This window comes from Panthera leo, chromosome B1, assembly GCF_018350215.1.
Source record: "Panthera leo isolate Ple1 chromosome B1, P.leo_Ple1_pat1.1, whole genome shotgun sequence".
In the NCBI taxonomy this organism is placed as follows: domain Eukaryota; kingdom Metazoa; phylum Chordata; class Mammalia; order Carnivora; family Felidae; genus Panthera; species Panthera leo.
In genome coordinates, this window is record NC_056682.1 from 116,187,255 (window position 1) to 116,215,215 (window position 27,961).

Genomic DNA, 27,961 nt, shown 5'->3' on the forward strand with positions numbered 1-27,961 from the left:
TATAGAGAAAAGTGTTAATAAATATTGAATAATAATGAATTATAAATATAACTGCATTAAATTTTACCATATTTACAACATTTAATTTAAACAATTGATAATAAGACTATTAAAGAGTCTTAGAGATTTCTTAATATGGTCTACAAACTAAACTTATACTTTATTATTTTTTAATATATATTTAATGTTTATTTGTATTTTGAGAGAGAGCGGGAGCACACATGCAAATGGGGGAGGGGCAGAGAGAGAGGAAGAGAGAGAATCCCAAGCAGACTCCACCCTGACAGGATGGAGTCTGATGCAGGGCTGGATCCCACAAACTGAACTGTGAGATCATGACCTGAGTGAAATCAAGAGCCGGGCACTTAACTGACTGAGCCACTCAGGTGCCCTGAACTCTATTATTTTTTTTTTTTTTATTTTTGCTAAGTCCAGTGTAGTTAACATACAGTGTTAAACTGTTTCAGGTATACAATATAGTGATTAAGCAATTCTGTATATTACTCAGTGCTCATCATGATAAATATACTCTTAATCCTTTTCCTCTGTTTTCATCTGTCCTCCCACCTACCTCCCCTCTGGTAATTATCAGAGTTCAGTTCCCAGTTAATCTGATAGATAAGAAAAGCAGCATTAATTCCCCTCTGGGAACCATCAGTCTGTTCTCTATACTAAGAGTCTGTTTTGTTTTGTTTTACTTGTCTCTTTTTTTTCTTCATTTGTTTGGTTTCTTAAATTCTACATATGAGTGAAATCATGGTATTTGTCTTTCTCTGACTTGTTTCACATAGCATTGTATTCTCTAGATCCATCCACATTGTGGCAAATGGCAAGATTCCATTCTTTTTTATGGCTGATATTACATTGTGTATATATACACCACATCTTTGTTATCCATTCATTTATTGATGGACACTTGGGCTGCATCCATAATCTGGCTCTTATAAATAATACCGCAATAAGATAGGGATGCATATATTTTTTTGAATTAGTGTTTTCATATTCTTTGGGTAAATACCCAATACTGGGATTACTAAATCATATGGTACTTTTATTTTTAATTTTCTGAGAAACCTTCATGCTGTTTTCCACAGTGGCTGTACCAGTTTGCATTGCACCAACAGTGCACAAGAGTTCCTTTTTTCCACATCTTTGCCAACACTTGTTGTTTCTTCTGATTTTGATTTTAGCCATTCTGACTGGTATGCAGTAATACCTCATTGTGGTTTTGCTTTGTATTTCCCTGATAACAGTGATATTGAGCATTTTTCTTGTGTCTCCATTGGCCATCTGTGTGTCTTCTTGAAGAAATGTCTGTTCATGTCTTCTCCCCAGTTTTCTAATTGGATTTTTTTTTTTTTTGGTGTTGAATTGTATAAGTTCTTTTTTTAATTATTTTATTTTACTTAAATTCCAGGATAGTTAACATACAGGGTATATTAGTTTCAGGTGTACAATATAGTGATCCAAGATTTGTGTAAGTTCTTTATATGTTTTGGATACTAACCCTTTATCAGATAGATCATTTGCAAAAATCTTCACCCATTCAATAGATTGTCCTTTATTTTTGTTAATTACTTCCTTCACTGTGCAGAGCTTTTTATTTTAATGTAGTGTCCCAATAGTTTATTTTGGCTTTTGTTTCCCTTGCCTCAGGAGACATATCTAGAAAGATGTGCTTCAGCCGATGTCACAGAAATTCCTGCCTATCTTCTCTTCTATAATTTTTATGGTTTCAGGTCTCACATTTAGGTCATTAATCTGGTTTTAGTTTATTTTTCTATATGGTGTGAGAAAGTGGTCCCTTTTCATTCTTTTGCATTTAGCTGTTCAGTTTTCCCAACATTTTTTCCCATTTCATATTCTTGCCTCCTTTGTCAAAGACTAATGGGCCATGTAAGCATGAGTTTATTTCTGGGCTCTCTATTCTTTTTCACTGATATGTGTCTGCTTTTGTGCCAGTATCATATTGTTTTGATTACTACAGCTTTGTTACTACAAAAAAAAATGAAATCTTAAAATCTAGGATTATGACACCCCCTAGGTTTGTTCTTCTTTTTTCAGATTGTTTTGACTATTCAGGGTCTTTTGTAGCTCCATACAGATTTTAGGATTATTTGTTCTAGTTCTGTGAAAAATGCTGTAGGTATTTTGATAGGGATTGTAAAAATTTGTACTATAAATCCTTAGAGATGTGTGTACATTCTCCAAATTGTATATATACAAAAGAGTAGTGTGTGTGTGTGTGTGTGTGTGTGTGTGTGTGTGTATTACATGTACAGGAAGAAGAGAGCAAGAGAGAGAGAACATGAGAATCTTCATTTTGAATCACTGCTTTATTTCACTTTTTAAGCTACTATCTTTCAGTATCTGTAATTCAGTTAATATTTAGTGTTTAAAGTATTTTTATCAAAACCTGTAAGGAAACATGTAAGGACAAAGTCACAAGCTTCTTAATATTCCAAGTTCCAAAGCTGCATAACACATTTTTTAAAAAAATATCAGAGTTCAGTTCCCATTTAATCCGATAGATAAGAAAAGCAGCATTAATTCATACAATTTTTTTGTGTTATAGATTGCGTAGATGACACTATAATAGTTCTGGCTGAAGAACATGGTTGTCTGGACATTATAAAGGTTTGGCATTAATCTGTTATTGAAAATTGATGTATTCTGTATACTTGGGATCTAACAGCAAACTATTTTAAAGCTATATGTATTTCTTTTCAGATAATTTGCTTTTTTATAGAGTGACAATCTAATGTAAATTAGTATAAAGTCCAAATAAAGAATCTTTAGAAAAACTCAAAGTGCTCTAGAATAGTAAACATTTGAGTAAAATGTATTTTTTAAATGGGTCATTTTAAATAATTCTTTTCTCTTTTTATTTACCAGGACCTTCCTGAAAATGTGATAGATCTTTTGAAGAAGTGTCTCACCTTCCACCCTTCCAAGAGGTTGATATTATTATTAAGACTTTGAGATTATACTGAGATCTTGAATATATAAATAGTTGTGGGTTTTTTCTTTCTTTTTCTTTTCTTTTCTTTTCTTTTCTTTTCTTTTTTTTTTTTTTTAAGAGAGAGAGAATGGGGAGGGAGAGAGAGAGAGGGAGAGAGGTAGAACAAATCTTAGGCAGGCTCCACACCCAGCATAGAGCCTGATGCAGGAGTCGATCTCATGAGTGTGAAATCATGACCTGAGCCAAAATCAAGAGTCGAACATTCAACCGACTGAGCCACCCAAATGCCCTGATGTACAAGTAGTTGTGGTTTTTTATTAGTTATTATACTAATGGATTAAATAAGAATATTTGCATACATATAGGAATACAAAATTGATATTAGTATCATAACTATTAGCTATGGCTCTAATGTATATTAATAAAAGGAGAAAAATTATTAGTTTAGATGATTATTAGTTTAGAATTTTAATTAAGATATTCAGTAAAGGAAGCACATAATAGTCAAGATAAAAGTTAAAAAATGGAGAAGCTTATATATAATCTTTGATAGATCATAAGGTACAAAAAGCACAATATGGGAGAAAATTCAGCATTTACTTATAGTCACTTTTTATATAAAAGTATACATCAAGATTCTGCTAAGGAGAGTTTTATTATTATTTTCTTTACTTATGATGTATTTAAGACTTTTAACTATTCCTTTAACTTTTTAAAACATCCTCTTGAATGTGTGCCATTATTCTAGCAGATTTTTAATGACTTCATTCATACTCTGTGTTTTAAATTTTTCTCAAGGCCAACTGCAGATGAATTAATGCAGGACAAGGTATTCAGTGAAGTGTCACCGTTATATACTCCCTTTACCAAACCTGCCAGTCTGTTTTCATCTTCTCTAAGATGTGCTGATTTAACTCTGCCTGAGGATATCAGCCAGCTGTGTAAAGGTAATGATAGATAAGACAGAAAATAATATAAGCCTTATTTTTAAAGGAAGTATCCTTACTATATTTTCAGTTTTATGTTTATCAAATATATATATAATTATATATGTGTATATTATAGTTATGTAACTGCTATTCACGTAGCATTTTTTTAAGTTTATTTATTTATTTTCAGAGAGAGAGAAAATGAGTGGAGCAGGGGCAGAGAAAGAGGGGGACAGAGGATCTGAAGCAGGCTCCATGTTGACAGCAGAGAGCCCAATGCAGGGCTCAAATTCATGAACCATGAGATCATGACCTGAGCTGAGGTCGGACACTTAACTGACTGAGCCACTCAGGCACCCCACCCCCATATAACATTCATACCAAATGGAGAGGCAGATAAACATTTATTTACTATTATTAATAAGGGTCAGTATGAACATAGTACAGTGGAATCATATCCTGCTTGAGACATCAAGAAAAGCTCTTCAGAAGAGGCAGCTATTGCCTCAAGATACGAAGGATGGGATAGTTTGTGTTAGTTACCCACACAAGTTGCCATTTTTGGCCTGTATCCCTTTCCCACAGAACCCGATATATCTGATACATGTATGGAATATATATCCCATATATCTCTGATATAGAAGGTAAAAATTCCACTCTTCTTCTCAGAGTAACTGAATGTACATTCAATGTGTATATCCTCATTTCATCCTTTGTGCATTGTATAGTATGAATCTTCTAAAGCGACTCATACTGTGTTCTTCAATTAGTATTTGTTGAGAATGTCAGCTATTATTGCCTATTGCCTTTTAATAAAAACAGAAAGTGTGAGAGCTATGATTCTTTTCCATTTTCCATTAATAGATGTAAACAGTGATTACCTGGCAGAAAGATCTATTGAAGAAGTATATTACCTTTGGTGTTTAGCTGGAGGTGACTTGGAGAAGGAGCTTGTCAACAAGGAAATCATTCGATCCAAACCACCTATCTGCACACTTCCCAAGTAAGGAAAGAAAGCTTCTCTTGGAAATGAAAAAAATTTGATACTAACATTTTTTTTTAATTTGGGATTTTTTTTTGGTAGACATTCCAGCTAAGTAATTATGAAAGCAATTGGAAGTCAATACTTTGTTTTCTTGACTGGAGCTTCTAATTGCAGAATTCCCATTAATATTTTATTATTTTTAATAAGTACTATTTTTAAAAAAATAATTTGCCCTATGATCTATTTGACATAACCCTATTATCATAGAATATCTTGCAATAATTGATGTTCAATAAATGAAAAATATAGACGTCAGAAAGAATAGTAATATTCAAGGCTTAGATTCCACCTACATCTGCCTAAATAACCCAGAAAACAGCTGGAAGACTAGTAGAATGGACTCTCAGGAGCCAAGCATAGACAAGAGGCCCATGGAAGACGGTAGGAAGGGCGGAGAGGTGGTGCATGCTACACGGACTGGCGGGAGGGAGCCTGGGCGGTGGAAGGGCAGCCCGCCAGGCAAGATGGAACCCCGAGTCTGGCTTGCAAAAGCAGAGGGGCCCGACTGGGTGAGTTCTGACAGCCAGCGGGACTTAACATCTGGAATATTATAAGTCAACAGCCTTGCTCAGAGAGCGGGAGGGAGAGGTGTTGAGCTCCAGAAGATAGAGCTCAGTTTGGCAGGGAACAAAGGCGCTGGGAAGCGCCATCTCCCTCTCCCATACCCCAGCCAAAACCCCAGAAGGAACCAGTTACCGTCACCGAACGTGCTTGCACCACAAAAACACCCAACACTGGGCTCCTGTGGATCCATCCCTCCGACGAGTCAGCCAGCCTGCCTCCCTCCTGGTGCTTCAGGGCCCCTCCTACAGGGGACCACCGTGGGCAAAGTGACCTAAGCCTGCCCCTCCCGCCCCTGTGCACCTTGCCGATCCACCCTGGCTAATAGGCCAGTTCCCATCAAAGCAGCACCACAAGCCTGGCAGTGTGCAAGTAGCCCAGACAGGGGCCATACCACTCCACAGTGAGTCCTGCCCCTGGGAGAGGGGAAGATAAGGTACACACCAGTCTGACTGTGGCCCCAGCGGTGGGCTGGGGACAGACATCAGGTCGGACTGCGGCCCCACCCACCAACACAAGTTACTCCAGACAGCACAGGGGAAGTGCCCTGCAGTTCTGCGCCACCCCAGGGACTATCCAAAATGACAAAATAGAAGAACTCTCCTCAAAAAAACTCCAGGAAGTAGAGACATCTAACGAATTGATCAAAAACGATTTAAGCAATATAACAGAACATGAATTTACAATAATAGTCATAAAATTAATAGCTGGGCTTGAGAAAAGTATAGAGGACAGCAAAGAATCTATTGCTACAGAGATCAAGGGACTAAGAAATAGTCATGAGAGCTAAAAAAAAATGCTATAAATGAGGTGCAAAATAAAAATGGAGGCAACTACAGCTCAGATTGAAGTGGCAGAGGAGAGAATAGGTGAATTAGAAGATAAAATTATGGAAAAAGAGGAAGCTGAGAAAAAGATAAAAAAAATCCAGGAGTTTGAGGGGAGAATTAGAGAACTAAGTGATGCAATGAAATGGAACAATATCCGTATAATAGGAATTCCAAAAGAGGAAGAGAGAGAGAAAGGGGCTGAAGGTGTACTTGAACAAATCATAAATGAGAACTTCCCTGATCTGGGGAAGGAAAAAGGCATTGAAATCCAAGAGGCACAGAGAACTCCCTTCAGATGTAACTTGAATCCATCTTCTGCATGGCATATCATAGTGAAACTGGCAAAATACAAGGATAAAGAGAAAATTTTGAAAGCAGCTAGGGATAAACATGCTCTAACGTATAAAGGGAGACCGATAAAACTAGTGACAGACCTATCTACTGAAACTTGGCAGGCCAGAGAGGAATGGCAGGAAATCTTCAATGTGATGAACAGAAAAATATGCAGCCGAGAATCCTTTATCCAGCAAGTCTGTCATTTAGAATAGAAGGAGAGCTAAAGGTCTTCCCAAACAAACAAAAACTGAAGGAATTCGTCACCACTAAACCAGCCCTACAAGAGATCCTCAGGGGGATCCTGTGAGACAAAGTACCAGAGACATCGCTACAAGCATGAAACCTACGGACATCACAATGACTCTAAACCCATATCTTTCTATAATAACACTGAATGTAAATGGACTAAATGAGCCAACCAAAAGACATAGGGTATCAGAATGGATAAAAAAACAAGACCCATCTGTTTGCTGTCTACAAGAGACTCATTTTAGACCTGAGGACACCTTAGGATTGAAAGTGAGGGGATGGAGAACTATCTATCATGCTACTGGAAGTCAAAAGAAAGCTGGAATACCCATACCTATATCAGACAAACTAGACTTTAAAGGCTGTAACAAGAGATGAAGAAGGGCATTATATAATAATTACAGGGTCTATCCATCAAGAAGAATTAACAATTATAAATGTCTATGCGCCAAATACGGGAGCCCCCAAATATATAAAACAATTACTCACAAACATAAGCAACCTTATTGATAAGAATGTGGTAATTGCAGGGGACTTTAACACCCCACTTACAGAAATGGATAGATCATCTAGACACATGGTCAGTAAAGAAACAAGGGTCCTGAATGATACATTGGATCAGAAGGACTTGACAGATATATTTAGAACTCTGCATCCCAAAACAACAGAATATACTTTCTTATCAAGTGCACATGAACATTCTCCAAGATAGATCACATACTGGGTCACAAAACAGCCCTTCATAAGTATACAAGAATTGAGATCATACCATGCATACTTTCAGACCACAAGGCTATGAAGCTTGAAATCAACCACAGGAAAAAGTCTGGAAAACCTCCAAAAGCATGGAGGTTAAAGAACACCCTACTAAAGAATGAATGGGTCAACCAGGCAATTAGAGAAGAAATTAAAAAATATATGGAAACAAACGAAAATGAAAATACAACAATCCAAACACTTTGGGATGCAGCGAAGGCAGTCCTGAGAGGAAAATACATTGCAATCCAAGCCTATCCCAAGAAACAAGAAAAATCCCAAATACAAAATCTAACAGCACACCGAAAGGAAATAGAAGCAGAACAGCAAAGACACCCCATACCCAGCAGAAGAAGAGAAATAATAAATATCAGAGCAGAAATAAACAATATAGAGTCTTAAAAAACAGTAGAGCAGATCAATGAAACCAAGAGTTGGTTTTTTGAAAAAATAAACAAAATTGATAAACCTCTAGTCAGGCTTCTCAAAAAGAAAAGGGAGATGACCCAAATAGATAAAATCATGAATGGAAATGGAATTATTACAACCAATCTCTCAGAAATACAAGCAGTTATCAGGTAATACTATGAAAAATTATATGCCAACAAACTGGACAACCTGGAAGAAATGGACAAATTCCTAAACACCCACACACTTCCAAAACTCAAACAGGAGGAAATAAAAAACTTGAACAGACCCATAACTGGCAAAGAAATTGAATCAGTTATCAAAAATCTTCCAACAAATAAGAGTCCAGGACCAGATGGCTTCCCTGGGGAATTCTACCAGACATTTGAAGCAGAGATAATACCTATCCTTCTCAAGCTGTTCCAAAAAATAGAAAGGGAAGGAAAACTTCCAGACTCATTCTATGAAGCCAGAATTACTTTGATTCCTAAACCAGACAGAGACCCAGTAAAAAAAGAGAACTACAGACCAATATCCTGATGAATATGGATGCAAAAATTCTCAATAAGATACTAGCAAATCGAATTCACCAGCATATAAAAAGAATTATTCACCATGATCAAGTGGGATTCATTCCTGGGCTGCAGGGCTGCTTCAACATTCACAAATCAATCAATGTAATACATCCCATCAATAAAAGAAAAGATAAGAACCATATTATCCTGTCAATCGATGCAGAAAAAGCATTTGACAAAATTCAGCATGCTTTCTTAATAAAAGCCCTCGAGAAAGTCGGGATAGGAGGAACATACTTAAACATCATAAAAGCCATTTATGAAAAGCCCACAGCTAATATCATCCTCAATGGGGAAAAACAGAGCTTTCCCCCTGAGATCAGGAACATGACAGGGATGTCCACTCTCACCGCTGTTGTTTAACATAGTGTTGGAAGTGCTAGCATCAGCAAACAGACAACAAAAGGAAATCAAAGGCATCAAAATTGGCAAAGATGAAGTCAAGGTTTCACTTTTTGCAGATGGCATGATACTATACATGGAAAACTCGATAGACTCCACCAAAAGTCTGCTAGAACTGATACATGATTTCAGCAAAGTCGCAGGATACAAAATCAATGTACAGAAATCAGTTGCATTCTAATGCACTAATAATGAAGCAACAGAAAGACAAATGAAGAAACTGATCCCATTCACAATTGCACCAAGCATAAAATACCTAGGAATAAACCTAATCGAAGATGTAAAAGATCTGTATGCTGAAAACTATAGAAAGCTTATGAAGGAAATTGAAGAAGATATAAAGAAATGGAAAAACATTCCGTGCTCATGGGTTGGAAGAATAAATATTGTTAAAATGTCAATACCACCAAAGCTATCTACACATTCAATGCAATCCCAATCAAAATTGCACCAGCATTCTTCTTGAAGCTAGAACAAGCAATCCTAAAATTTGTATGGAACCATAAAAGACCCCGAATAGCCAAAGTAATTTTGAAGAAGACCAAAGCAGGAGGCATCACAATCCCAGACTTTAGCCTCTACTACAAGGCTGTAATCATCAAGACAGCATGGTATTGGCACAAAAACAGACACATAGACCAATGGAATAGAATAGAAACCCCAGAATTAAACCCACAAAAGTACGACCAACTAATCTTTGACAAAGCAGGAAAGAATATCCAATGGAAAAAAGACAGTCTTTTTAACAAATGGTGCTGGGAGAACTGGACAGCAACATGCTGAAGGATGAAACTACACCACTTTCTTACAGCATTCACAAAATAAACTCAAAATGGATGAAGGACCTGAATGTGAGACAGGAAACCATCAAAACCCTAGAGGAGAAAGCAGGAAGAAACCCCTCTGACCTCAGCGGCAGCAATTTCTTACTTGACACATCCCCAAAGGCAAGGGAATTAAAAGCAAAAATGAACTATTGGGACCTCACGAAGATAAAAAGCTTCTGCACAGCAAAGGAAACAATCAACAAAACTAAAAGGCAACCGACAGAATGGGAAAAGATATTTGCAAATGACCTATCAGATAAAGGGCTAGTATCCAAAATCTATAAAGAACTCACCAAACTCTACACCCGAAAAACAAATAATCCAGTGAAAAAATGGGCAGAAGATGTGAATAGGCACTTTTCTAAAGAAGACATCCAGATGGCCAACAGGCACATGAAAAGATGCTCAACATCGTTCCTCATCAGGGAAATACAAATCAAAACCACACTCAGATAACCACCTCACACCAGTCAGAATGGCTAAAATGAACAAATCAGGAGGCTATTGATGCTGGAGAGGATATGGAGAAACGGGAACCCTCTTGCACTATTGGTGGGAATGCAAACTGGTGCAGCCGATCTGGAAAACAGTGTGGAGTTTCCTCAAAAAATTAAAAATAGGTCTACTCTATGACCCAGCAGTAGCACTGCTAAGAATTTACCCAAGGGATACAGGAGTGCTGATGCATAGGGGCACTTGCACCCCAATGTTTATAGCAGCGCTTTCAACAATAGCCAAATTATGGAAAGAGCCTAAATGTCCATCAAGTGATGAACAGATAAAGAAATTGTGGTTTATATACACAATGGAATACTATGTGGCAATGAGAAAGAATGAAATATGGCCTTTGTAGCAACGTGGATGGAACTGGAGTGTTATGCTAAGTGAAATAAGTCATACAGAGAAAGATACCATATGTTTTCACTCATATGGGGACCTTGAGAAACTTAACAGAAGACCATGAAGCAGGGGAAGGAAAAAAAAAAAAAAAGATGTTAGAGAGGGAGAGAGCCAAAACATAAGAGACTCTTAAAAACTGAGAACAGAGGGTTGATGAGTGGTGGGAGGGAGGAGAGGGTGGGTGATGGGTATTGAGGAGGGCACCTGTTGGGATGAGCACTGGGTGTTGTATGCAAACCAATTTGACAATAAATTTCATATTTAAAAAAAATTATGAAAAAGAATAGTAATATTCAAGAGAGTTAATAAATATGAGTAACTTTTTTATTTCCAATTACATTTGTAAATGTAAATGTACTCTATGGCTTTGTTGCTTGTCCTAGAAATCAGCATGGTGCTAAATCACTGTTGAGAAAACTGCAGAACTGCATAATATCTTGGACATCATATATAAATTAGATTGAAAGCTAAATTAACAGTAGAACTCTAAGAACCAAAGTTGTTACTGTTCCATTGCTCTTTATATTTGTTCATAAAGATGTGAACCTCAATCTCCTGAGTTTACACCAGTGCTTTAAATTTTAATTTTACATTTTAGGACAGATTTGTTCATTGTAGGTAACAAGGAAAATCGCCTGCTGGTCATATTTTCTTCACATGTTAAATTTTTAGGTTATTTGAATAGATCGCTGGTTCTCTACTTTTTCTCCCTCTTAAACTGATTTTTAAGTCAGTTATATTTCTCACACATTGAATTAAGCAGAACACCAGAATATAAGATGATGGAAATTCCAAGTATATGTAAATTCTCAAAATTAATTCTCTGAAATCCTAAAAATTTATGTATTTATTATTCACTATCCTTCTTCTCAAGAATTTACTATTGTGATGTTTCTTCTTTTATCATTTTTCACTCATATAAACTTCCTCAGTAGCACATATAAATAGTATCAAGAGAGTAATTTTAGCATTGAATCTGCATGAACGAAGAGGATAAATCCTACTCTTGTGTTCCTAAAATGCTTTTTATTTGTATACCATATTCAGACCAAGTCAACTTATATTTAAGAAGAATTGTTGGGTGAAATTTCAACCAGCAATTACATATTTTTAATTAACCCATTAAGTCTAAAATTTATTTTTTTTTTTAATGAAGGATTGATGATTTGGAATAAATTTTATTTTGCAGAAGAAACAATAAATCAGATTTTGTGTGCTCATTAAGATAATGATCTTTTTTAATCTCCTTTCAGTTTTCTCTTTGAAGATGGTGAAAGCTTTGGGCAAGGTCGAGACAGAAGCTCACTGTTGGATGACACCACTGTGACGTTGTCATTATGCCAGCTAAGGAATGTAAGAATGGTGTTTTGACAAATCTGCCTCAGATATTTTTTTAATGAAACCTTACACATGAACCCTTGAATGCCTCCCTAATCTCATAAAATATGTCAGAATTTCTTCAAAGTATGTGCCCTGGAGTGACATTGTTGGGAAATAGGATCTATGCATCATCAGCTTTATGTATGTTGTCCGATCATTCACAAAAGTAGTTGTATCTGTTTATCTTTTTACCATCATTGAATAAGATTTCTCATTTTCCATATAAATGATAACACATGGTATTATCAAATATTTAAAAATTATTGCTCTAGGCGTGCCTGGTTGGCTCAGTTGGTTAAGCATATGACTCTTGATTTCAGCTCAGGTCATGATCTCACAGTTCATGAGATTGAGCCCCACATCGGTCTCTGCACTGACAGAGACAGAGCCTGCTTGGGATTCCCTCTCTGTCCCACCCTCCCCCACCACACACACACACCTCTTTCAAAGTAAACAAACATTTTTTTAAAATTGTTGTCCTAAAAGGTGTAGAATAGTAAATTTCTATAATACTAATTTTAATTCCCTGATTTTAATGCACTTATGAGTCTCTTCATATTTCTTAGCATCCTGCTTACCTCTTCTATACTACATTACTAGTTCATATCTTTTGTCAATTTTTTTACTGAGTGATTTCTTATTGATTTGAGGACTTTGAAATATATATTCCAAATATGGAGTTTTTGTTGGCTATATGTAGTGCATATATCTTCAAATCTGTGGCTCTTCCTTTACCTTTTGATGGTGTCCTTTATATGATATTCCTAGGTGTAGATTTTCTTTTGGTATTTATGCTGCTTGATGTTCTAAGTTTCCTAGATCTTTGTTATTTGATGTCTTTAATTTTGAAAACTTCTGTCATTATTATTTCAAATATTTCTTCTGTTTCTTTCTTTCTCCTTCTTCTGATGTTTCTATAACACCTAGGTTACATCTTTTGATTCTTTATTAGAATTTTTACCTCTATGCTTATATTACCCACCTGTTCTTACATGTTGTCCACTTTTTTCTGTAGAGCCCTTAGCATATTAATCATAGTTATTTTAAATTGCTGGCCTGATAATTCCAAACTCTCTGCCATAGCTGAAGCTGGTTCTGAAGCTTGCTTTATTTCTTCAGAGTGTCTTTTTCACATTTTAGCATGCCCTGCAATTTTTTGTTGAAACCTTGACATAATTTTCCAGTAAAAGAATCTGTGGTATATAGGCATTAGCTCAAGATGTCATGTTTATCTAGCTGTTTATTATTTGTGTAGCTTTTTTGTCAGAATCTAAAATTTCCTCAGCTACCCTTGTTCTTGTTCCACTTGGTGTCTTTGGGTCTCCCTAGAGACTTTTTAAAATGGGGTCTGAGGCCTTTTCTTTCAGCTGGAATTCCCTTTTACATAGGAGTTCTATTGACATGGAAGTAAAGAAGGGAAGGGAAGGGAAAGAGTTCTATAATCCTATGATTAGGTCTCAGCCTTTTAGTGAACCTGTGTCTCTGGCCATGACCTTCGCATACACTTCTCAGCTTCCTTCTTTACCCTGTTAGGAGAGACAAGATGGCTAAAGGGAGTTAGAATTGGGTATTCTTCCCCACATCAGTGACTGGAGATGGCTAAAGTTGGATATACCCAACGACCACAGTTTTTTCTTTACTTGAATGTAGCAGGGTCTCCTCTAGTCTGGCTCCCTGTAAATCAGGTGCCCAAGTCTTTGTCCCATTGTGCTCTAAAACCCCAGGCCACAATTATCAATACACTTTATTGATAGCTTATAACTTTTCTCTCTAAGCCCAGCTTTGGGTCTATCACTGCATTTTTCTTACATTTTTAGGCTTTTCCTGTCATTTAGTATTTTAGAAATTATATAGTAGGAGAGAATTAGAATCTCTTATTTTCCATGATGCAAGGAATAGAAAATTTAAATATATAATTACTACTACTTGATACACTAAACTTATCATCTCTTTAAAGACGAACGTATATAGTGGGTTACATAAATAACAGTACAAAGCAACAAACAATAAACTATATCCAAATGTATGTTTTCAACTGACTTGATTTTACTCTTAATTTGTTTATTTTTTTAAGGTTTTTATTTAAATTCTAGTTTGTTAACATATACTGTAATACTGGTTTCAAGAGTAGAATTTCATGATTCATCACTTACATATAACGCCCAGTGCTCCTCATTCACAAGTGCTTCCTTAATGCCCATCACCCATCTAGCCCATCTCCCCACCCACCTCCCTCCACCAACCTTGTTTGTTCTTTGTCATTAAAAGTCTCTTATGGTTTGCTTCTTTCTTTTTTTTCCCCTTCCCACATGTTCTTCTGCTTTGTTTCTTAAATTCTACATATGAGTGAAATCATATGGTATTTGTCTTTCTCTGATGGACTTATTTCACTAAGCATAATGCACTTTAGCTGCATCCAGGCATTGCAAATGGCGAGATTTCATTATTTTTAATGGTTGAGTAATATTCCATTGTATATATTGTTTCTTTAATTTAAATATAACCCAAAGTAGGGGCACCTGGATGGCTCAGTCTGACTTCGGCTCAGATCATGATCTCACAGTTTGTGAGTTCAAGCCCCACATCAGGCTCTGTGCTGACAGCTCCGAGCCTGAAGCCTGCTTCGGATTCTATGTCTCCCTCGCTCTCTGCCCCTCCCTGGCTTATGCTCTGTCTCTCTCTCAAAAAATAAATAAACATTAAAAAAAGTTTTTAAAAAGATTTAAATATAACCCAAACTATGTAAACATAAGTTAAATGAATACAAGATTTCAATTTTACTTTCTCAATTGCCTTATATTTCCACTTTTGAAATTTAAAATACTTTTTTTCTATAATTATTAATCAAAACGAGAGAGAGAGGGAGAGAGAGAAAGTTACTTTTGGGTTGAGCTTCCAGGTGTCCACAAGGTTCTCTGAGTTCTCTCCCATGTGTATATGCAATTCAAAATGTCACACCCATCCCCCAAAACTAAGCCCTCCAACCCCCAGCAATCCCTGAGTCTTCTTTGACGTGGACATCGGAGGGCAGTGAGTTGGTTGAATTGTCTTAGAATTGTTTGCAGATGTTGTACCCAAAACTGTAGAAAATTTCTGTGCATTGTGTAGAGGAGAAAAAGGCATTGGACTCACCACTGGAAACCTCTCCATTTCAAGGATGCCCTTTCCATCGAATTATTAAGAAATTTATGATTCAGGGTAGAGACTTCTCAAAACAAAATGGGACAGGTGGAGAAAATATTGATGGGACAGGTGGAGGATGAAAATTTCTCTTACAAGCTTAACCAGGAAGGTTTATTGAGCATGGCAAATGTGGTCTGCGATACAAATGGTTCTCAGTTCTTATCACAACAGATCCCACTCCTCATTTGGAAGGAAACATGTGGTATTTGGTCAAGTAATTAAAGAAATGGGTGTGGCAAGGATACTGGAAAATGTAGAAGTAAAAGGTGAAAAACCTGCCAAATTGTGTGTTACTACAGAATGTGGGGAATTGAAGGAGGGGAATGATTGGGACATAATCCCAATAGATGTTCTGGTGACAGTCATCCAGATTTCCCTGAGGATGCAGATAGAGACTTAAAAGATATAGATAAAATTTTACTAATAACAGAAAACTTAAAAAAAAAATATTAGAAATACTTTTTTCAAATCCCAGAACTGGGAGATGGCCACTAAGAAAACACAAAAGTTTTAAGATATGTGAAACGTTCATGGCTGTTACTAAGAAAGCAGATAGATCGAAGCTGCAACCTATAGCTTTAAATTGCATGCCGAACATTGGTGCTTATAAACTGAAGATGTCAAATTGGCAGGGAACAATTGAGAATTACTTGGAAGCTCTTGAACTAGACCCATCAAATACTAAAGCATTGTACTGTAGAGCTCAAGGATGACAAGGATTAAAAGAATACCATCAAGCATTAGCTGAACTTAAGAAAGCTCGGGAGACAGCACCAGAAGATAAAGTCATCCAGGCAGAATTGCTGAAAGTCAGACAAGATAAAGGCACAGAAAGATAAAGAGAAGACAGCATAGGGGCACCTAGGTGGCTCAGTTGGTTGACTGTCTCATTTCAGCTCAGGTCATGATCTCTCCGTTTGTGAGTTTGAGCCCCACGTCAGGCTCTGCACTGACATCTCAGAGCTGGAGCCTGCTTCGGATTCGGTGTCTCTCTTTCTGTCTCTGTCCTTCCCCACTTGTGCTCTCTCTATCAAAAGTAAATAAATAAACATTAAAATTAAAAAAAAAAGAAGACAGCATATGCAAAAATGTTTGCCTGATAGTAAATTGTTTTACTTAAATATGCACTGATTGTATAAAGGCAATAAAAAAAATGTAAAGGTTTTTGTCACATCTCTGATGTGTTTCCTTTGATACTTCCATTTCCCATTGTTCACAGTTTAGGGATACTGAAAAGGGTTCACTCCAAATAAAATAGTGTTACAAAAAAAGTTATTTATGTTTCTGATTTTTAAAATAATATGGAGACCAAATAACAATTTTTACCTTAGACTTTTCTGTATTTTTCTCTTAAGTACAAATTTTTGGTACCAAAAAAAGCAGAAGAGACACTTAAAATCTATGATTTTTAGGACAGTATAATCCAAACTTTAAAACAATGTGCATATTAATAATGCAGCAAAATTTGGGAAAATCTTATTCTTCTACTTAGTATCAAAATCCATGAAAGAGATACCTAAAATTTAGAGGCAAAGTGGGATAAAATCTATGGCACATCAGAACTGAGAGAAAAGCCAGGCATAAATTCCTTGTTTGCCAGGTTCTTAGTTGTGGGTAAAAGATTTTTCTTTGGCTTTAAAAAATTCTGAGAATAACTCACATGGGTGAGTGCACAATAACTCTAATCAATGGAAGATCAATGCTGCCTACACACAGAGCTTGAACTTCTGTGTCAGTCCCCACAGGAACAGGTACTTGGCCCTCAAGTTGGACATTGGACTGAAGAACAGAGCAGCAGGCAAGACAGCATTAACTTTAATCACCCTACTTAGGATGTGTCTAAGATTTTACTTTACTACTGCCTGCCTTCTTATGTTTTTAAAGAATATCTATAATCCTGGCAATATTATTATTTGGAATAACAGTTATTGTAATAAGTTTGTGAAAAAAAAATAAGAAAATTGAATTTTGCCAATTGATTTACCAGCTATTTGAATCATGCACATTCAAAGTATGATGTAAGAAATTCTTTTGAATCCTTTTTATTAGCACCTTTTGTCTTAGTTTGTGTCAATGTCAAAGCAAAAATAAATCTGACTTCAGTTTTAAATTAAGGGGTATGTGTTAAAAGGTACCTTTTTTTTTTACATAATATTCATATGATTTAAAAATGTCTCCATTTATTCAGTTTTATACTAATGTTAGTAATTCTGCATTGTGTTTGGAAAACTGTCATAATCAGTGTCTAACATTTATAAGAAATTCCCAAGGTAAAAAATCAAAAACAAAGAATATTCTTCACAGCTAAACTTACTAGAGGCTTGGTATAGTTGCATGTTTATGATAGGAATGAATTTTAGATTCTGTCTTATAGTTTTTTGGTATCTTCATAAATATCTAACTTTTACATATTTTTTAAAAATAAAGAATAGTGTTTCTGTCTCAGATCTTAAATATCATAAATATTTTCTCTTTAAATTCAGAGATTAAAAGATGTTGGTGGAGAAGCATTTTACCCACTACTTGAAGATGAGTGAGTATATATATATATATATTCTTTTACCATTATTTTTCTTTTCTGTTTATATTAAATTGATAAGAAGCTTGCACATTTTCTTTGAAAATTATTTCCTAAATAGAGTACAAAAATGTGGTGTTTTGTTTTTTTTTAATTTTATAAGTTTGGTCAGTTTTTCTGCTTTTGTTTCTCTTTTATAGCCAGTCTAATTTACCTCATTCAAACAGCAATAATGAGTTGTCTGCAGCTGCCACTCTCCCTTTAATCATCAGAGAGAGGGACACAGAGTACCAGCTAAACAGAATCATTCTCTTTGACAGGCTGCTAAAGGTAGGGATTCAAAAATGTAAAGAGCCCATATACAATCTTTATTTTTTATTTCATTAATAATTCTTAGGGAATCTCAAGGTCATGAGAACACTAATTCTTATGACCTATCTTATATGCTTAACTTTAATACTAAAAATGACTCATGTTTATAGTAAATAAAATTAAAAAGTAAAACAAGATGAAGGCATCTATACAAAACCATAGACAAAAGATTAATTAATATCCTTGCTATTTAAAGAACACTTAAAAATAAACAGGAAAAAGGACGATCATTGGAACAGAGAAATGGGTAAAAAAACATAATAGAAATACAACTAGTCAATAAGTCTATTCAAAATGTGTATCCTCACCAGGAATGAAAAAATATAGACCTTTATTTTTCATATTGAATTATCAAAGTGAGCAAATGTATATTGAGATTGGAACTCTCATTCTTTTGGAGTGTTAAGTTGGTTGAAACATTCTATAAATCTATTTTAAATTATGTATTAAAAGCCTCAACAACATCCATACCCTGTGTCCTATTAATTCTCTTCTAGAAATGCCTCCTAAAGCACAAATTTATAAAGACAAATTTATATGTAAGCTTATAGAAGTAACCTTAATAATAATTTTTATTTATTGAATACTTTCTGTATCACTTGATATTTTACAAAGTGCCTTATGCGTTATTTAACCCATATGAGACTGGTAATATTATTCTCCATAAGAGTCATTCATAATTCTTCCAGAGCACAAAACAGAGAGGAATGATTAAAAACAGGAGATTCAGCTCCTCTCTTTGACTGTATTATATAAGGTCTACAGAGGATAGGGAACTATTCCATTACTAACTTATATGTATTATTAATACCAGGCAAAATAATTTCAGATACTTGGAAATTTATTTCAGGTCACTTTTAACTCTGTCATTGTTTACATTAAAAGATGGCACTTGGCTACTTGAGATTTTTTTCATATCTTTTTTTGTCTATAGGCTTATCCATATAAAAAAAATCAAATCTGGAAGGAAGCACGAGTTGACATTCCTCCTCTTATGAGAGGTTTAACCTGGGCTGCTCTTCTGGGAGTTGAGGTAAGAAAGAAAAGAGGTTAGAGGTTGATTAATAATATTAAGAAAGAAGGAAGAAGGAAAGTGCTTTCTGAATAACTATTTTCCATGTTGTTAAAAAATTACATAGTAAAATTTGAGTATTAAGATTATTTGACAATTTTTAGTGAAAGGAATAGAGGAAAAGAATAGACTAGATAGAATAGAAAAATATGATTGAAGTCTTGTTAGATTTATGCTATTTAATATTTCATTTAATAGAGGTCAAATCAGAATATTTAAAATATATATCAGTTATATTGTCCTTTTGAATATGTTCATTTACAAATAGGATTGCCTATTTATAGGTAGTTCTAAGATGGGAGAAATCTTCCATTCCAATTTGAACCTTGTCAAAAATCATTAATATAATTTAGTGCCTTTTAGTACATGCTGCCGAGAGAAATAGCTACTTTGTCTTCTATAATACCTTATCTGTGGCAGTGAGAAAAAGAGAGGTGTCACATTATTAGGGTGACTTGTGGTACTAATAGAGACTTTGTTGACAGTAGTCTTGATAATGGGCCAAATCATTGCCAAATTTTTTCATTTCCTGTCAATTTCTTTGTCATCCTGCTTTCCTAGATTCTGTTAAAGATATCTTATGGATATCCATCACCTATTTTTTGGTGTGTGAGTTCTCCCAAGTATATTTAAGCCTTTTAACTCTCCATTGAAAGAATTATTTTCTTTATTCCTGATTTTTTTTTGGTGAAAGTCTATAAATACCTTTGAGTTTAGTTGGTTGTTTTATGAGAATACCTATTGTTCCATACCATATGATAATAATTTGAACTGTAGAACCATATAATGCTAAAGTTCAAGATGACTTCCAAGGTCAGGTTGTCCAAATATCTCATAAAATAGATGTGCCAGAGATGTTGACATATCCTATAATATCAGAGTTTGAACCCCAAATTCCTAGCTCTTTTATACCATTATAGTAAACCAGAGAATTAAGAAGAATTGTTCTATATTTGGTTGTGTAGAACATGACCAAAATTTAAAGTGGTTTATTCAATTATTCCTTCTGTAGTGGTATAAATGGAAAATGCAAATGATCTCTTTAATCCCTTAATGATTCCATTAGGGGTTCCACATGGTATTTCATTCTTTATCCCAAATCTTTTCCTCCTAGTGCTGAACTCCTTCAAACAGTTTTATTTTATTTTTGCTTTTATTTTCAACTTTAACAGGAAAATTTCTCAAGGGATGACTACCCCCCCCCCTTTTTTCTTTTTAATTTCTTCATGAAACTTACTATGTTTGAGATAACAATGAATAGAGCATTAAGGCTGTGCTGTGCTGTGTTGTGGAGACTGGAAGAACAGCTAAGCATACTCATTAGCTGAGTGACTCAACATATTTGTCATTTGTGTGTATAATTCAAATGTCTGCCTAAGCAAAATGGAATATTATCATGGACATTTATCACAGAATGTCACAGATGTAGAGAATTTTTCTAAAATGATGCTTTGGGTTTGAATGTGCATATCTATAATTGGGTGTGTTTTCAAAGATAGATGTTTATAAAAACTATATTTTGCCTAAGTTAATAATTTATTAAGGATATGATGAATTATATCTTCTCTTATTTTTTGCAGGGGGCTATCCATGCCAAATATGATGCAATTGATAAAGACACTCCAATTCCTACAGATAGACAAGTATGATTTAGATTTTCTTAAACAACCTAAGATAATTCTGACAAATCTTTAACTTTTAGAAGACAGGAGGAATTTTCTTGAGTAGGAATAATCAGCAGCCACTATATGCATATGGTGGTAGAGTAAGCATAGTTCTTACTAATTACAATTTATTGAGTTAGAACTGTTCCTTAAAGGAGTTTAAGTAACTTTTCCTAATAATTGTTATTTATTTATTTATAATTTTTTTTTTTAAGTTTTAGAGAAAGCACAAGCAGGGGAAAGAGGCAGAGGAACAGAAAGAGAGAGAGAGAGAGAGAGAGAGAGAGAGAGAGAGAGAGAGAGAGAGAGAATCTTAAGCAGGTTTCATGCTCAGTGCAGAGGCCGATGCAGGTCTCAAACCCATGACCCTGGGATCATGACCTGAGCCAGAATCAAGAGTCAGATGCTTAACTGACTGAGCCACCTAGGGGCCCCAATAATTTTACTCTTTTATCTGAAGAAATTGCCCTTTATTTAGACCAGCTTATAAAGGGAGGTTTTTTGAAAACTATATTAATACATACCTTTTCAATAGAAATGATCTGCTTTTTTGTTTAAGTATAAACACAACTGTTTTGGTGTTTCCAGAGGACTAATATAAAATTTTAAAACTTCAGAAACCAGGATTATGTAGGTGGTCTGTTTTGAAATTCAAGATGCAGTCTTCCTTTCTGTTATCTTGGGTTTATTGCAGATCACTTTATTACAATTCCACCTTATTGTTTTTGCTATTTTAGATTGAAGTGGATATTCCTCGTTGTCATCAGTACGATGAACTGCTGTCATCACCAGAAGGTCATGCAAAATTTAGGCGTGTATTAAAAGCCTGGGTCGTGTCTCATCCTGATCTTGTGTATTGGCAAGGTAACTTTTTTCTCCCAATTATTAAGACTCTTTTTGAAGTATTAGGAGCATGTTGAATAACTGACAATTTAAAAAATTAAAATATCAAAGTATCCTTGGCTTTGAAGAAAGCTGATACTGAAGCTATGATCTATTTTTTGAGAGAATTTTTTGTTAAACTTTGTCTAAATGCCTACTAGATATTATTTAAATGCAAGATATTTAATGAAACAATTTGCCATAATGTTTATTAGGAGAGTAGGAACAATATTTTGTGCTATTGGGATCTTTGGGGATACTTTTCTTAATGCTTATACAAATCATGAAATAATATTATACTATAAATAATTTGGAGCTAGTTGATATTCTTGGCATTTAATGATTTACAACTTTGGTTATCATGGTTATTAGATATTAGGGAACAGGATGTCATCCTAAACTGCTCATTTAATTTATCTCTCCTGTTGTAAATAACCTTAATATTCCATATCCTTGATTTTTAGCTTTTCTCATTATTATTTTTGTAGCCATTGATAAATTCATGAATCAGACACCCATTCTTCCTTCCCAGTTCTATTTTTTAAGTTGTTATGAACAGTAGTTTTTATATTTTATATCTCAATTTCTGACTGAACTTAAAATGAAGCTATTATTTTTCCTAGCCCTGTCCATTTTAGAGTTCCAGATCTTCCTAACAATTATAGACTTATGTACCTTCCTTCAGCATGACAACATATGAACAGTAGTATTATCAATAAAAGAAATACGTAATATGTTTGTATTTTACTTCACAATTTTTAAAAGAATTCTTTTCATCATCCCAGAGAAACTTGTAGGACAAATCTCCATCTTCAAGATAAGGAAATATGCTTGGAGATATTAAGTGATTGCCAAGATCACACAGGGTCAGAAATGGGACTGTATTCTAAGCCTCATATCAATTTTACATTTTTCTATCACTGTGTGTCTCTCTCTAACTAATAATATTGATAATAATAGCTGATTTGTATTGGGCATTTACTATGTACCAGTCATTATCAGTTACTCCTCACAGTACCCCATGATGTAATCTGTTTCTGGATGGATAATACTTATAATGCTTAATCTACATAGCAGTAATTCAGGGAGCTGAATAAGGTATATACATATGCACTTATACTGATTTATGTTTATTGAATTCTTTCCCCAACCCCTTCCTATCAGGTCTTGATTCGCTTTGTGCTCCATTCCTATATTTAAATTTTAATAATGAAGGTAAGCCTATTTATCATTTAAACAATCATTATACATATTATTCTAAAATATTTTATTCATACAGGAAAGGTTTTTGTTTTTGTTATAAGGTTCTTGCTCTCTTTACCTGGTAGATACTGTAAATTTCTGACATAATCTGCTAGACTCACTTTAGAGGATGTAAAGGATTAATTTATTACTAGAGTTTTAGTTGTGACCAGGCAGTAACTAGAAATTTAGGGAGAATCTGATTATGAATTCATCTTCTTTGGTGACCACTTAATGAAACTTTGGAGAAAAACTTGACTTCTTTGGAGATTAGCTTTAGTCTATATATACTTTCTAAGCAGTTTGTAAAGAAATCAGTAGTGCTCTTGTATCTCCAAAGCTGATCATTTCAGTCATTCCTTGATGAAGACTTATCCTTCCTCTTGAACCCATACAGTACTTTGTATTTCTGAAAATTTATCTTGTGTAAGTTTTGTATTTTAGTAATTTATACAGTAATATAGTAACCCTTTCTTTGGTTCGCAGCTTTTTTAAATGGTAGGTTTTTTTTTTTAATTTCCTGCCCCCCTCTTATAATGTCTCTTTTATAGTAGGATTCTCAAAAAATATGTTAAATTTAATTGATTCTAATCCCCAACGATATCACATACAAGACCATTACCTTATAGAATATGAATCTCTAGAAGTCTCAATCTCAGAATCTCCATCTTCTCAAATTCTATTTCATATGAGAATTTATAAAGATTTCAGGAATAGAGATAGCACAATCCCAGAAAACTAAAATTTCACTATTAAAATAATTTTTAAAGTACACTGCTCTTCGAAGTCAATATTCATTAATCTAGACCAGAGATTTTGCTATGTTTAGTTAAGCAAAGTCTAGTATCACATGCATCGATCCTAGAATAAGAGATCTGTCTTTGAAAGAATAATTTATGACTAGAGTTCCTAAATCCAAAGTTCTCAGACTCTTTTGTTTGTATCCAGAAAAATAAAGGATCTTAAAGTTGGTATAGCTCATTAATAATGATCATTTTTAGAGATTTTTTTAAATTATAAAGTTCTAAGTAATGAAAGTTTTTATTATTGTGGGATGATTGCCACACTAGTTTGAAATTGAAATTTAGTAGGGTGGTTATCTTTTGTTGTCCAAAATGTTTTCTTTATTTTTAAAGGATAGAGGGTTTCCCCCACCCTTAATTTTGTGTTTCCATCAATTGTTAACATGACTCTTGTTTAATAGTAGATTCAAGGATTATGTGCTGAGTAACTGCTCATCATTTGCCTCATTAACTAATTTACCGTATATCTTTGCCTATTCTTTCTTAGCCTTGGCTTATGCATGTATGTCTGCTTTTATTCCCAAATACCTGTATAACTTTTTCTTGAAAGACAACTCGCATGTAATACAAGGTAAGCAAATGTCTTTCCTTGTTTTTTTACAGAGAAAATACTTACGTCAAAGGACCAATACTCAATTAAATTTATGAATGTGACCCAATAAAATATGATGATAATCTATCACTAAAACCCATTAAGAGACCATTAGGTTTAGTCTTTCTACCAAATCCATAAAGAATTACAATATTGTTCTAATGACTACTATAACCAAAGACAAGTATGTTTTATAGAAAGGAAGGTGCTTTTTGCTTTTAAATTAGTTAGTAAAGCCATATAACTTCAAGAGTCATGTAATGTCAACTTCTGAGAATTAATGAAGTTATGTATTGTAAGAGCGTATCTTTTATTAATTGAGATGTGTTCCATACTTATCTATAGTTTCCTTATTACCTTTATCAGTGATATTTATTATAGAATTGTCAGTATACTCTTTAAGATTCCAGCAATACCAAAATGAGTGGATTTAATAACACCTTGAATTATACTAAGAGATTTCAGACGCTATACAATGCAAATAATTTGTCAAATTGTGACCAAAACAAACTGAAAAGATTAAAGGTAGAAAATATTTAGGTGAGTATTTGTATATCACAAAACATGATTTCTTAATCTTCAATTAAGTATAAGTAAGAAATAATGCTGTTATTTTTTTTTAAACTAACATGAACCCATAATATTAATTGGTCTCTCATATATAAGGGCCTGGAAATAATACTTTTCCAAATATATCAGGCTTCTGTTAAAGCATAGTGCATAGCTAGATGCTGTACTTTAAGAAAGATAAAGGTATTTGGAGAATCATCAAAAAAGCAATTAAAACAGAACTTATCAAATGCATTGGCTAGCTCTCAGAGGACCATATTAGAAAGCTTCTATTACATTGGGTTTTCTTTTGGTTCTGTATAGCTTCCTGTTTCAAAATACAGAAATGATTTAACTCTAAAAAGTTTCATTTTTCTAGCAACTATTTCATAATACAGATGAATGGATGTGTTTTATATTGATAATGAATTTCCAGCTTGAAAAAGATGTGTTTTTATACTTTGACTGTAGACTTCTTTAATACACTCTAAAAAGGCTTATTATACAAATAAATAAGATCTTGTTTCATATACAAAGATAAAGAGAAACCATAGTGTACACAACATGAATTTGGAGGAACTAGTCAGAAAGGCCCCAAATATCCTTAGTTTGTTAGATTAATCAGTAATGTATTTTAACATTTAATACTGTAATGAAAAGACTATACAATTATTTAAGGTTTATTTTTGTAAGTGTTAATTTTCTGTTATAATTTCTATAAATTTGTGTTTGAAATCTTGAATTGGTAACTAATTTTAAAGTTTTTCAAAGCTATGGTAAATGTTCTTTAATATTATGTAAATGTTTCATGTATATTTTCCCAGGAAACAACAGCCAAGGTGTTTATTTGTTCATTTTTTGTATTGACCATATATGTTACATAAGAAAGAAGCAGTCTCAATTAATTTAGTGTTCCAATAATTAATTGTTCTGCACTGACTCTGCCAGGCACTACTAAAGGAATAGAAGTTCTTAGAGTTAGTAACATTCAGTCCTTTTCCAAGGGATTTCATAGCCCAATATAGGAAATAAATGTGAAAATAACTACTTATAAGTCAATGAAATAAATGTACATACTACTATATTAGCACAGAGGATGAAGTTGGGGAGGTTATTTTATGGTATGTTTATTTTTTTAAACTGTCTTCTTTTTAGTGGCAAAAGGAAGAGATAGCATGTCTAGAAAAGTTTCATTAAAGAGGGATATTTATTTATGAATTTGAAATCTGAGTAGAAGCTTGCTTGGTGAAAAGGGAGATAGATATTCTTTAATTTTTTTAATACTTTTTTTTTTTGAGAGAGAGAGAGAAGGAGGGAAGGAGGGAGAGAGGGAAGGAGGGAGAGGGAGCATGTGAGCGTGAGTGGGGGAGAGGCAGAGACAGGCACACACAGAATCTGAAGGAGGCTCCAGGCTCTGAGCTGTCAGCACAGAGCTGACGCGGGGCTTGAACCCACAAGCTGAGAGATCATGACCTGAGCCAAAGTTGGATGCTTAACTGAGCCACCTAGGCAGCCTGGGAGAAAGATATTCTTAAGACAGAGAACATGTAAGAGAACTGCAGTAAAAAGTTCCAAAATGGGTTGAAAAAACAGTGAGTAGTCAAATTTGATGCCTGAATTCCAAAAGAGAGCTAAAGAAGGAGCTGAAACAGTATACTGATTATTGGTTACTAAATTTTATGGAAGAACAATGCTTTATTTTTCTTCCAAATGTTTATTTTAGGCTTGGAATTAGAAATACCCAGCTCTCATTTTAGTGTTTTCCTTCTTGGTTTGTCCTCTCCTCCCCTTTTGTTAGATGGTATTTTAAGCTTTAAACTTCAAATTAACATTGATTTTTGATTGGCATAAGTAACACATGAACACTTTTTTCCCCACAAGTTTTGGAAAAGCCTTAGATCATGTAAAGCCAATCAATTCAAAAGCTAATTGTAGAATTGCATATTCATTTAGTCATTTTATTGCCCCTACAGAAACCAGAAGTTTCTATATTCAATAGCAACTTTAAATGTTATTTGGAAAAAATATTTGTTTCTATAATTATATACTAATAGAACTTGAAATATTTTTATTTAAAAATTTCTAATAAAATATAGTATTTACATACTCATCACAGTCTAAAATGCTTTGTCTCTTAAAGAAGAGAGAAAAGTTATCTAGTCAAGACATCCTGTTTTCCTTAATTGTATACCATATGATGTGTCCTATAATGTGTTACCTCTAGACATTTTTAAAAAGGTTAAAAATTTAATTACTTCTAGCCTAATGGGACATACTTTTTTTTGGCACTATCAGATTATCCGCAGTGGTGTTACTATTGAGTTATAAAGTATCAACACAGGATTTTAAAAATAAAATAGTGGTTAAACAACTCAGGGTTGGACCTCTAACTAAAGATTACTAAAATTTCTCTTAGATTCAGAACCTTAGAGTACCAGTTGGATTGAAAAAGGTGGAGGGATCTGAAAGGGATAGATTGGTTTGAGTTTCAGAGATATTGGAAAACAGGCTTATAACTCACAGGAAAGACATAATGTAGGCTATTGAAGAGAAAAAAAAGGCAGCTTGAGTCCAGTGAAGAGAGGCAGCCATTTAATCATTAAGAATGGGAACTCATCCTTTGTGGAAAACCTAACTATACTTTAATGTCATTTTGCATTTAAGAAGGGAATAACCCAGAAAACTGGCCTATAAACTTTTACTGTTCTTTGAAGTTATCCTGCTCTGTGTTGTTCACCAAAACAGCCATTGGAATTTTGCCACGATGTTAAACATTCTTGTACTGTTTATAAAACTAAGGCATATTCATACTTGGACCAGTTGGAAGATGTGGTTCCTACACATCAGAAAGGGAAAGGAATACAGAAATGCCATATAAACTTAGGAAATAAAACTGGGTGAAAATTTCCCCAGTATTCTGTTTA

At 34.3% G+C, this 27,961-nt stretch overlaps 1 protein-coding gene and 1 pseudogene across 6 annotated transcripts in view; both read left to right on the forward strand.

Annotated features, from left to right (window-relative positions):
• TBCK (TBC1 domain containing kinase) overlaps window positions 1–27,961 on the forward strand; it is a 225,809-nt gene that overhangs the window by 81,083 nt on the left and 116,765 nt on the right. For all 6 annotated transcript variants that reach the window (XM_042935749.1, XM_042935748.1, XM_042935751.1 and 3 more), the window contains 12 exons: window positions 2,576–2,637; window positions 2,896–2,957; window positions 3,761–3,909; window positions 4,756–4,894; window positions 12,034–12,133; window positions 17,827–17,876; window positions 18,062–18,191; window positions 19,168–19,266; window positions 20,886–20,948; window positions 21,707–21,833; window positions 23,016–23,066; window positions 24,384–24,467. In XM_042935749.1, coding sequence (XP_042791683.1) covers window positions 2,576–2,637; window positions 2,896–2,957; window positions 3,761–3,909; window positions 4,756–4,894; window positions 12,034–12,133; window positions 17,827–17,876; window positions 18,062–18,191; window positions 19,168–19,266; window positions 20,886–20,948; window positions 21,707–21,833; window positions 23,016–23,066; window positions 24,384–24,467 — 1,116 coding nt within the window. The remainder of the gene's footprint in view (window positions 1–2,575; window positions 2,638–2,895; window positions 2,958–3,760; window positions 3,910–4,755; window positions 4,895–12,033; window positions 12,134–17,826; window positions 17,877–18,061; window positions 18,192–19,167; window positions 19,267–20,885; window positions 20,949–21,706; window positions 21,834–23,015; window positions 23,067–24,383; window positions 24,468–27,961) is intronic.
• LOC122217979 lies at window positions 15,110–15,827 on the forward strand (annotated as a pseudogene).